Below are 12,332 nucleotides of genomic sequence, written 5' to 3'. Positions count from 1 at the left end.
GAACAGGCCCTCAGGGCAACTCTGGTGCTAGAGCTATAACAAAACCGCTGCTCTCAAGGAGCTGATGTTATTTTCCTGTTCTCCTTAAATTTTATGAAGAGCAAGGATATACTTATTCATTTGCCAGGTTTCTGTGTTAAAACTTATAAACCAATGAGATGAGATAACATGATTTCGGATGGAGTTGAACACAGTGAAGGAAATAAAAGAGGTTAGTGCTTAGGGAATGACAGACTCTCGTAGGGAGGGAACAGGGATTTCATGCATCGGTTCGATTAGATAGAAGAGGGCCGAGATAATAAATAGGTACCCACTGTGCAAATATTGGGAGATCCAGATAGCTAGGACATCGAGTTCACAGCTCTTGGTGAGGGGAAGAAGAAGGTAAACAATGAGAACTGTTAGAAAACTGATGCAGTAGCTCATGAAAGCTGACCAGTGCCAAAGTACTGAACTCTATAACATATATTACCATTTTATAAGCCCAAATAATGCCTTGTATTTCGTCGATTACCTATGAATAAGAGGTAATCTCTAGAAAGTAATGAGCAAGCACGTGATCAGAGAGTAAGTAAGGAATAGATATGTAACTATTAAGAGAATCCAAATCTAGGGCTGAAAACTCCACATTGTGGTTTGGGGCAGCCTTACTCTCTCATCTCTTCATCTCTGCCTATTCCTTCCCCCCCAAAAACATGTGTCAGAATACAAATTCAGCTTGTGTGAGGCAGCATTTGAGTCTTCTCTACTGTGACATAGACCAGAGTCACTCTTGTGCAGGCTTTTTTAATTGACTGAGCAAAGAGTTCCCAGTTGCAGGCTTTAACAATTCCTTTCACTGAGGAGTGTTATTATTTTTTAATCTGGAATGTGAAGTATAGTGAGCTTTAAGAAACATCACTACGAACAATGCTAGTGGAGGTGATGGAATTCCAGTTGAGCTATTTCAAATCCTGAAAGATGACCCTGTGAAAATGCTGCACTCAATATGCCAGCAAATTTGGAAAACTGAGCAGTGGCTACAGGACTGGAAAAGGTCAGTTATCATTCTAATCCCAAAGAAAGGCAATACCAAAGAATGCTCAAACTACCGCACAATTGCACTCATCTCACACGCTAGTAAAGTAATGCATAAAATTCTCCAAGCCAGGCTTCCACAATACATGAGCCCTGAACTTCCATATGTTCAAGCTGGTTTTGGAAAAGGCAGAGGAACCAGAGATCAAATTGCCAACACCCATTGGATCATCAAAAAAGAAAGAGTTCCAGAAAAACATCTGCTTTATTGACTATCCCAAAGCCTTTGACTGTGTGGATCACAATAAACTGTGGAAAACTCTGAAAGAGATGGGAATACCAGACCACCTGACCTGCCTCTAGAGAAACCTGTATGCAGGTCAGGAAGCAACAGTTAGAACTGGACATGGAACAATGGACTTGTTCCAAATAGGAAAAGGAGTACCTCAAGGCTGTATATTGTCACCCTGTTTATTTAACTTATATGCAGAGTACATCATGAGAAATGCTGGGCTGGATGAAGCACTAGCTGGAATCAAGATTGTCGGGGGAAATATCAATAACCTCAGATATGCAGATGACACCACCCTTATGGCAGAAAGTAAAGAAGAACTAAAGAGCCTCTTGATGAAAGTGAAAGAGGTGAGTGAAAAAGTTGGCTTAAAGCTCAACATTCAGAAAACTAAGATTATGGCATCCGGTCCCATCACTTCATGGCAAATAGATGGGGAAACAGTGGAAACAATGGATGGCTTTATTTTTCTGGGCTCCAAAATCACTGCAGATGGTGATTGCAGCCATGAGATTAAGATGCTTACTTCTTGGAAGGAAAGTTATGATCAACCTAGACGTCATACTAAAAAGCAGAGACATTACTTTGCCAACAAAGGTCCGTCTAGTCAAGGCTATGGTTTTTCCAGTGGTCATGTATGGATGTGAGAGTTGGACTATAAAGAAAGGTGAGCACCAAAGAATTGATTCTTTTGAACTGTGATGTTGGAGAAGACTCTTGAGAGTCCCTTGGGCTGCAAGGAAATCCAGCCAGTCCATCTTATGGGAGATCAGTCCTGGGTCTTCATTGGAGAGACTGATGCTGAAGCTGAAACTCCAATACTTTGGCCACCTGATGCGAAGAGCTGATTCATTTGAAAAGACCCTGATGCTGGGAAAGTTTGAGGGCAGGAGGAGAAGGGGACGACAGTGATGAGATGGTTGGGTAACATCACTGACTCAATGGACATCAGTTTGGGTAGACTCCAGGAGTTGGTGATGGACAGGGAGGCTTGGTGTGCTGCGGTTCATGGGGTCACAAGAGTCGGAGACGACTGAGTGACTGAACTGAACTGAATCTCCATATGGAACAGAGAGCATCAGGATTACAGCTGCATTCTAGGCAGCGATTATAAGCAATTTTGGAATGCTTGTTGTGAGAAGAATGATGAATTATTCTTTAAAACATTATTGAATACCTGGTAAATGCCAAGGATTGGAGTGGGCCTGGTGATAAAATGGTAACAACATACAGGGTGGTCACTACCCTCATGGAGTTTTCAGTTTTCAGTGGTTGCACAGGCAGAAATAAATTGTATAAGTGAGGCACACAGGACACAGAACTCATGAAGGGAGATGTAACCTAGTCTGTTAAATCTGGGAGGATTTCCCAGAGATAACTGTGCTTGTACAAATAATAGAAAATACTTTTATTATTTTTATTGAAGTATTGTTGATTCACAATATTATTTTTAGTTTCAGGTGTACATCATGATGCTCCAGCATTTTTACAGTTTATACCCCACTAAAATTGTTATCAGATAATGGCATAATTCCCTGTGCTCTACAATTTATCCTTGTTGCTTATCTAGAAAATTATTTTTGAATGCCCCTGAAAAGTCAAGGCAAAATACACTGAAGAAATGAAGTTGAAGTAATATTAAGGAAAAAACTGGGACACTATTCCACTGTCATTCAGGCCTCCTGCTGTGTTCTTTGAACAGAAGCTTGTTCCTGCCTTAGGGCCTTTGCACTTGGCTGGTGCTGATGCTCCTTTGCTGCTCCTTTGAATCGGATTGCAGACTCTTTCATATTCTTCTTATGGTCACTTTTCCATGACCCTCCTTATTTTGATTAGTCCCTGTTTATCACTGTCAAAAACACCCTTTTGTTTTCTTCAGATGTGATGATCTTGGTTTTTCTTCCATTTATTTATTTATTTATTTTCTACTAGATTGTAAGCTTCAAGAACCTGGTCTCCTGGATCTCTGGGTCACATCAACTGGTCCAAGTCTGACACATGATAAGCACTCAAAAATATTGAAGTACTTAATAAATAATGAAGGATAAATGTTTGCACAAGAAGGTTTATACTGAGTTAATTTATTTTGCACAGTATTAACCATGTTATATTCCCTTCACATAGAAAATTCCAATAAAACTCCCTTAAAGATGAAGCTGCTACACAATTCTTTGTTGAAGATGAGAAATGAACTTTGTTATTTGCATAATCTGAGGTTTAGTTTTAAAAATAAGCCCCTGGAAATTTACTTTGAAGCACATAAAACAGATAGATTAATGGGTAGATAGACAGGTAGATGGATATATATAAAATAAAACAAATTTACTAAAGTGTAAGTTCAAAATTTTGATTATGGCTAAACAGATAGATGTTCACTGGTAAATTCTTTCAACATGACGTCTTTATGCAAATTTTCATAAATAAATATGGGAAAGAAAAAGTACCGAGTATATTCCTCCTGTGAGTAGAGTTTTTGTTTAATTTATACTTTCTGTGTCCTTCAGGTGGGTGATTAGCAGGGAAATAGTCAAGAAAGTCCTTTATAGTATATTGTTTAAGCAACAAATGATAGATTTGGTATGATTTCCACTAGAGAGCTGTGCACTCACATGGTTAATTGGAAGTTGGGAAACTGGAGCCCATGGCTCACTATTCCTTTGGCTTGAGATCTGGCTGCTGGTTCCAGGGGACTGAGTAAAGTCAGAAGTGGAAGCTGACTCCCAGGTGTTACCTGTTGTGATAGGAGAAATCATGGTCTCACTTGTGACTCATAATCCTCTCATCAAAGGAAGTGTGCTGTTGACATCTTTAAGATGGTTCAGTGTCTTTCTGTCCTATGAATCTATTTGACCTTCTGGCTGCTCTTGATTTTGATGGTCCAGGATGGGAGGGACCGTCATTACAGTAATAACAACCAGCATCTGAATGAGTGTTCTTGGCTTATGAAAGTATTCTATTTGCCTTACTTTATTTGGCTGTAACAACAATGCTATGTTGCAAACAGGCCAGGTAGTATTATGCACCCACCTATTTTACAGATCCAGGCAATGTATGAGAGACATGGCCAATTTCATGGCAGGGTACTGAGGAGCTGAAATTAGGACTGAGGTTCCTGACTTGTAATCCAATCAGTCACCCTTATCTAATGCCCGACTGAATATGTAGGCAATTTTTTACTACCTGATTTTATCGAAAGGAGGGAGACTTTCAAGGAAACAGAGTATCAGAGAAAAGCCACAGGGAAAGTGAACTTTTCCCAGGTTGAATTCATGCTATGTTACCCCAAAATCTCGAATCCAATTCTCTGTTCTGTTCTTCCATGATTTTTGCAGTGTCTGTCCCTTCTGAAAGGTTAAATCTCTGCTTGATTCTCTCCCAGTGAATTCTTCGGAGTTGGATAATACTCTTTAAGGATTGGGGAGTAGAGACTAGCTATCAGGCATTCTTACTATGCTGCTGCTGAGCCTGTCATATGTTTCTTGTATCTTCCCCTCCCCAGGTGGCTGTTCTTAGTGAGGTGGAATGATAACTACTTTAATGCTTATTCTGTCAGCTCCTGGGAAACTATTAGAGTTCAAATGTGCCCACTGCTCATGACTTGTAATGCAACTTAATTCCCCTTTACATTTGGTTTCTTGAATGTTAATGAATGTTGACTACAGAGTCAGATATTCCTGCATCTGAGACTATACTCAACTTACCTGTGCCATCAGGCAAGTTGCTTGGCCTCCCTTAAGTCTCATGTTTTTATCTATAAAATGAGATTAATTATAAAACTTGCCCTTTGGAGCTGTTATGAGGACTAAATGGAATAATACTTATGAAGGGTACAATTCAGTACTTACAGATTAGTAGATGCTCATAATCATTGCTAAGTATTTTAATAATTCAGTTAGAATTTAGAAATGCTCCTTATAAGTTTGATAAAATTCATCTTGCTCTCCAATTAGAAGGATTTACATCTACAACATTTTGCCAACAAAGGTCCGTATAGTCAAAGCTTTGGTTTTCCAGTAGTTATTTACAGATGTGAGATTTATTCCATTAAGAAGACTGAGCACCAAAGAATTGATGCTTTTCCATTGTAATGGAGAAGACTCTCAAGAGTCCCTTGGATAGCATGGAGATTAAACCAGTCAATCCTAAAAGAAATCAACCCCGAGTATACATTGGAAGGACTGATGCTAATGCTGAAACTTCAGGATTTGGCCACCTATTTTGAAGAGCCGACTCATTGGAAAAGTCCCCGATGCTGTGAAAGACTGAGGGCAGGAGGAGAATCTGGGGACAGAGTATGAGATTGTTAGATGGCATCTCTGACTCAATGGACATTAGTTTGAGCAAACCCCAGGAGACAGCAAAGGACAGGGAAGCCTGACATGCTGCAGTTCACTGGGTCACAACTTAGCTACTGAACAACAGCAACACTTACACACAGCTTTTTCTTCCTGCCTCCTCCCTCCCTCCCTCCCTCCCTTCCTCCTGCAGACTGAAAGAAAGACACAACATGAAAGCTGTGAGTTAAGCTTTGTTGGGGCAAAATGAGGACTTCAGCCTGGGAGACAGCATTTCTGATAGCTCTGAGAAACTGCTCCAAAGAGGAACTGCTGCCTGACTTACAGTTTTGTTCTTTTATCTCTGAAAAAAATTCAGTGTCTTGTTAGGGGATAAGGTAAGTGTCATATATGATTTTAGTGAAGGGGGAACCTGCAGCCATGCACACATTTTGGCAGATGTTTGCTGCTTGTCATGAGGAGCTAATTTGCCATTAATGAGTTTAGTGCTTTTCTGGATATGTACAGATGTAATAACTGGGCTCATAAAATCATTCCTGAAAATATCTAACTATCTGAAGACTTGTCCTGCCAGTTTTTCCAAGAGCACAGAGTGCCTCATTCCTGTTCTCCACTCTAAAATTCTTTCAGAGGGTATTGAATGTCAGCAGCTGCAGCAGAACTTGATTTATTCCTTGTAGAGGTAGCTGTTAAGTGCCAATTTGTAGTTGACACTTCTTTCTTTCCCTCTTTCCTTTCTCCCCTCCAGCTCCCTCCCTGCCTTCCTTCCTTCTGCATGTCTTCATTGAGTGTCTCTATCATGTCAGGCAGTCTCTACTCTTATAGATATTGCAGGTTACAGTGGAAGACTAAGGAATCACACAAATGGATGTAAAAATATACCTCTAGTAATTGCTAAAGGGTATGTCACAAGGAGGCCTTGAATTAATGGGGAGGCTTCCCTAAAATCTTTACCAAGCAAAGGGCTCACTGCTTGAAGCACGTAGAAAGCAATACCATGGCACCAGCTTTTGAGAAGACTGTTATTTTGAGGCCAACTGGCAAGGAGACATGGAAAGGGCTCAAATCTGTGTCTTTGATCTGGGGTTCGGTCAGACATTATCAGTTGTGGAGGATGTATTAGTTGGCAGAAATGTTGGTGGAGCAGGTTTCAATTAGTGGGCTTTGGAACTTGTCCTTTTAGGATAGGATATGGTTGAAGCTTCAACCTGGGATCTTCTAGGATGGAGAACCCTTCACTTCTAAAATGATTCTGGCATTCAAGTTCCAGTCATGTCCTGATGCTTTGGTTCCCTGGAGGTGGTGCGGAGACTTAGTTTTTGGGTGTTATTTGAGGTCAGACATTCTTCCCTTGTGCCTGCTTTGGCTGCCTGGGACTGAAGCTGAGGGGGGGAGTGGCACAAGGGGGCAGAGGGTTCCTGGAGGAAGGCAGGTGCTGGTCGTCTGCTGGCAATCACCAGGTTGCAGATTGCAACTTTATTCCAAGGGCAATTGGAATCCATTGAAGAATTTCAGGTGGGACTGTAACATAACTCTCATGAGTCATTTAGCTTAAATGGAAGTCTACCCAATTAAGCCATCTTTATTCATGTGGCCAGTGAGCAGAGGGCCGACATGATCCACAGGATTGATCATCTGAATTCTAACGCCATGCTCAGTGATCTGGGAAGTTGTGAAAGTAATAGACCTTGAGTGTCCTCCTCTGGGAATCTTATTGAACAAGCTATTAAAAATTCAATTGAGTAAATCTGAAGACTTCATTGGCTTTATTCAATGACTTCTGAATCAAGCAATATCCCAGTTAGTAAGCAGAAGGGAATTCTGAGGGGTTGTGCAAATGGAAGGTTTTTATAGGAAGAAAGGAGGGGCAAGGAAGCCATCAGCAAAGTATATTTAGGGCAGACACTTTTTTTTTTTCCCTGCGCGGGGAGGGATTACAAGGGTTTTATCATATATATATATATATATATATATATATATATATATATATATATATATATATACACACACACTTTCTCTGGGCCAGGGGCAGGAATGGAGAAGGAGTAAAACACAGCAGATTACCACCACATTGCCTACCCCAAAATTCCAGACTAGTTGATTAAGATAACATTTCTGGGGAAGGCTGTAACTGCAATTATGTCAGGTATTGTAGAGGTTTGGTATCATGGGCTTTAGCACAAGTGACACTTTTGGGGCCTGTGGTTTTCTCTTTAGCACCTGCACATCTGCATTATGTTTGTGGATGCGTGCAGTAAGCCTCCTTCCAGAGGGCTCCGGACTTCTTCAGGGCCCTGCAAGAAGAGCAGACAAAATCATGAGCGGGTGAGACTCAGGTCAAAGGAGCTACTTCATGGAACATTTGCTCTTTTACTTAATACTTTACAACATTGTCATTTACAGCTATATCTGAAAGACCTCTTTCTATCTTGTCCGGCGGAGGGAGTCAAATACACTGACTTATGGTTTAGAAGGTGAGTTCACATTTTCTATATGGAGGAGACTGATATTTTTGTTTTATGCTTTTCTGTACTCCAAAGCATCACTTTCCTTTTCTCCAGTATTAAAAGAAAAAGCTCTGCTGAATCTCTATAAGATAAACCATATGACTATAAACCAACTCGTCCTGTATCCACATACCTCTCCTACTTTATAAAGTGAAATATTTTTCTAGGCTCTGGTGATACAGCAGTGAATAAGAGTGATGAGAGTCTTGTCCACCTGGAGTTCCTGGTCTGCACTGGGAGACACATATTACCCAATATGCTATTTAATCATGATTGTGATAAAAGTCAGACATGAAGAGAAGCAAGCATGTGACAGGTTTAGTCTTGGGGGCAAGGGAGGACTGAGATGAAGAAAAGACCTTTCAGGTGAACTTTGGAGAGTGAATGGAACTTGAGAAGGTGACGGGGCGGGGTGGGGGGGGGGCAGGTTGGAAGATTATTCTAGGTAGAAGAAAAGGTGAGCAAGGATGTGTCATGGGCAAGGGGCAGGGAGTTCTGTAGCAACTGAAGGGGGGTCAGATATCTGGAGGGCAGGAAAGGAAGAGGGCAGTGGTAGAACGTGAAGATGGATTACTGCTCAGGGATCAGATCTGACCAGGTCTAGCCTTGATGGCTTACTTATTTATATTAATAAATATTTTTTCCTAATCTGAAGATAAAAAAATATTCAACCAAGGTTTTGGCTGTTAATTTGATGAGCACAGGGTTTTCTAGGTAACTGTGCATGCTTTAGGATGAGTATGGATTCTCAGTTCCTATAGGAAGAGTCACCCCTGCCTGTCCCACCAGACCCTGCAAGCATCTTAGTTTTCAACCCTGATCCAGATGAACGGAGAGTCCCTTCTACTGGTTAAGTTCTAAGGCATGTCAAGGCTGTGTGGGTGATACAAAGACAAATAATACAGAACCCTGGTTTATAAGAAGCTTGTAATTTAGTAGGGCACCAAGATATTTTCACTAAGAAGTAGCTAGAAGGCAGCAGGTAAATGGTAGGAATGACTGTTATCATTTCTCTGTTAGTGTTGTTCCTTATAGAGCCTCCTGTCCATGCTGGGCACATGAATGTTCCTTAATAAATAGCTATTGACTGAATGATGATTGATAAAGCAGTGAAGAGTCTGGGGACCAGCAGTGAAGGGAAATGAGAGCTGTGGGTTGGGGGACTGTTATTACCTGGCAATATCTCCAAATGCCTTCAACATGGGCTTGTTCACATATGGCAGTCCATGCTTGGCACACAGTGACTTCACCAGAGGTGCCACCTTGTGATAATTATGGCGTGGCATTGTGGGAAACAGACTAGGGAAACAGAGGAGATATACAACTTTTCAGACCTAAGGAGAAACCCAAAGTTCCCTTCCTTCTTTTAGAAAATAAAATGCTATCAGCCACAGAGACCCAACCTTGACCTTGCACAATACTTTAGTTCTGGAAAGTTAAAAAACTTGCTGGCAGACTCATCTTATCCCTTCAGTTCAGTTCAGTTCAGTCGCTCAGTCATGTCTGAATCTTTCTGACCCCATGAACAACAGCAGTGAACTACCCATTTCCTCTCTGTAACTGATCCTTTGGTAAAGTATTTCCAGATACCGTTTATAAATTGCAGCAGGGACTCCACTTCCTTAGTTATTTTGTAAACTTGGCTCCAAAGACACAGATAAGAAAATATTTGAATTATAACATAGTTAAGTTTGAACACAAGTTGGTTACCCAAGTGTCCTGATATTTCTTAGGTTTTGCCAACAAAGCAAATGCAAAGAAATCACCAATTCTTAAGCCCATAGGAATCTGGAAACTGAGTCACTGATACTTTCCCAAGATTTTACTCCATTTACTCACAATTGTGACACTTCCTTCATTTCTTTCTTCCCTTATCTATCATTTTTGTTAATTGAAAAATAGCATCCTTTAGAGAGCCCTGGTTCATTTTTTTCCCTTAAGATGGTGAGTCTTCTGCTCCACTCTGGACTATATGGAGGGCAGTTATTAGTGACAGCCCTTGCCCTTTATCATGAACTGTTTCTCTTACTCACTGGTGCTCAATTTGGAAGTTCAAGTGCCCAGTGAACCAGTCATTGAAAAAGGACTGTTCAACATTACAGGTGGCCAAGACCTGCAAAGAAAAAGCTTACGTTAGATGTAAATGAGCCTGTGACAAACAAGAGATTAAGTTGCTCTTTTATTTATCCATCATTCAACAAGTGCTGATTGAGTATGCATTTTGTGTCACAAACCATGAGGTATAAAAATAAGTCCCAGGTCTCAGGGACCTTGCAACTATAAAGGAAATAAGACATTTTGCCAAGAAGTATAGATAAGGCAATAGATATGAAGAAGTGAATAGGACCTGAGAGGACTAAGTCACTATCAGCTCTCAAAATCAGAAGACTAAGATATTGTGAGTAAGGACTTTGGCATATGGAAGTGGGATTGTAGGACTCTTGTAGAAATTATAGGAGTTTGAATGTTATTACCACAGAATAGACTTAAAGGACTTCTAAATGGGGAATAAGCATGCATGGGCTTTTATCAAGGGCTTTGTGCCTAGAAATACATTTATTAATATATTAATATATACAAGTAGCTTCCTTTTTAATCTAATGTATTTTATTTTACACAAAGACAGACTGACAAGAAGGTTATAGGATTCTCCAGACTATGTAGAATGCTTATGAATGTGACTTTTATTCAGTGCCTTTCTAAGATTTAATTCTTGTTAGGGTTGTTGCCATTTTTAATGTTATTTTTGCAGTTGTTCTATGTCAGGGTTCCTTGAAGTGTACTTTAGAGCACCTTGGGGTTCCCTAGGACACTTTCAGGGGATCTTCAAAGTCAAAATGATCCCCATAATACTTCTGAGACAGTATTTGCCTTTTTCATTCTCGTTCGTGCATGCTTTTACCATGGGTTTTTCCAGAGGCTATTAAACATGGGATGATGTCATCACTCTGATGTTAACCTTTATTGGCTTTATCTTGTTTTTTTTAATTAATTAATACATATTTTAAAACTCTCAGTTTCAATTTCAAATACAGTAAGTATCAGTGGATATAACCTCCACAAAAGAAAGCTCTTTCACGTTCTCAATAAGTTTTAAGAGTGGTTTCTTGATCAAAAAGATTGAGAACCGCTACTGTGTGGAGTGTCCACTGAACTTGGAAATGAGCATGGAGAAGGAAGCAGTATGATGCCTGGATTCTCCAGTTTACACAACACAGCCAGTGTCAGGCTTAGGGGGCAATGGTATTCTGCATGGGTCACAAGTCTTTTAATTGTTAGCAGCATTCTTGCCGAGAATGCTGAGTCTCCTCTCTGGGCCCCACTATCTATACAATGAAATGAGGGGGATTGCAGGGTTCTCCATTCTGTTATTCTAGGAGTGTGAGATTCATTGAAAGACTGTATCATGTTGAGGCAGGTTTAGTAAACCTTGCTTGTAAAGTGCCGCACAGTAAATGTTTTAATTCTGCATCACAGCTACACAGTTCTGCTGTTTTAGAATGAAAGTTATCAGAGAATATGTAATGTATAAGTGTGGCTGTGTTCCAATAGAACTACAAAAACACAGACTGGACTAGATTGGCCCTTGGACTATAGTTTATTAAGCCTTGGTTAAGAGCAAAGTTTCTGAAAGCAAACTGCTGAGGTTTAAAACCTGCTTCTAGGGATTTCCCACTGGTCTACTGGTTAAAACTGTGTGCTTAACACAGGTTTGATCCCTGGTAGGAGAACTAAGACCCTGCATGCCACACAGTGTGGCCAAATAAATAAATAAATAAAAGTTGCTTCTACCACTTATTAGCTGTGTGATCTTACACAAGTTATATTACTTCTTCATACCTCAATTTTATCATTTGTGAAGTGGGAGTACTGTGAGCATGTAGCTACATGCAAAACAGTTGACAAAGCCTGGCCCCTGTAAGCCTCCAATAAGTATTATGTGAGGTAAGCAGGTGGTAATCAGAATGCTTTGCTGGATGCTTTCCCAAAAACAGCATTATTACCTGAGTGCTGAACCAGTCCTGGTTCTCCTCTTTGCTCATTTTCATTGGTATGTGGCTCATCTGGGTAACATATGTAATCCAGGGACTTTCAAGAAAGCTTTAAGAGAATAAAAGGAAGATATCACTTCTTGGGGTGTTTCAGTTCCAGTCACTGGGCTTGCATACCCACTGGCAGATCTGGCCGAGCATTAGAGGAAATGGCAGTGACTCAAAGGTT

The 12,332-nt window shown here is 40.4% G+C and overlaps 1 protein-coding gene across 1 annotated transcript in view; it reads right to left on the bottom strand.

Moving 5' to 3' along the window:
• Positions 1–7,817: 7,817 nt before the first annotated feature.
• The window catches only part of LOC133056528 (fatty acid desaturase 2-like protein FADS2B), a 42,097-nt gene continuing 37,582 nt past the window's right edge, over positions 7,818–12,332 (bottom strand). The window contains exons 9-12 of the mRNA XM_061141917.1: positions 12,116–12,212; positions 10,145–10,224; positions 9,285–9,410; positions 7,818–7,898 (exon numbers count right to left, since the gene is read on the bottom strand). Coding sequence (XP_060997900.1) covers positions 7,838–7,898; positions 9,285–9,410; positions 10,145–10,224; positions 12,116–12,212 — 364 coding nt within the window. The 3' untranslated portion in view covers positions 7,818–7,837. The remainder of the gene's footprint in view (positions 7,899–9,284; positions 9,411–10,144; positions 10,225–12,115; positions 12,213–12,332) is intronic.

This window comes from Dama dama, chromosome 1, assembly GCF_033118175.1.
Source record: "Dama dama isolate Ldn47 chromosome 1, ASM3311817v1, whole genome shotgun sequence".
NCBI classification, from domain to species: Eukaryota; Metazoa; Chordata; class Mammalia; order Artiodactyla; family Cervidae; genus Dama; species Dama dama.
This window is presented reverse-complemented; position numbering and strand designations above follow the sequence as displayed.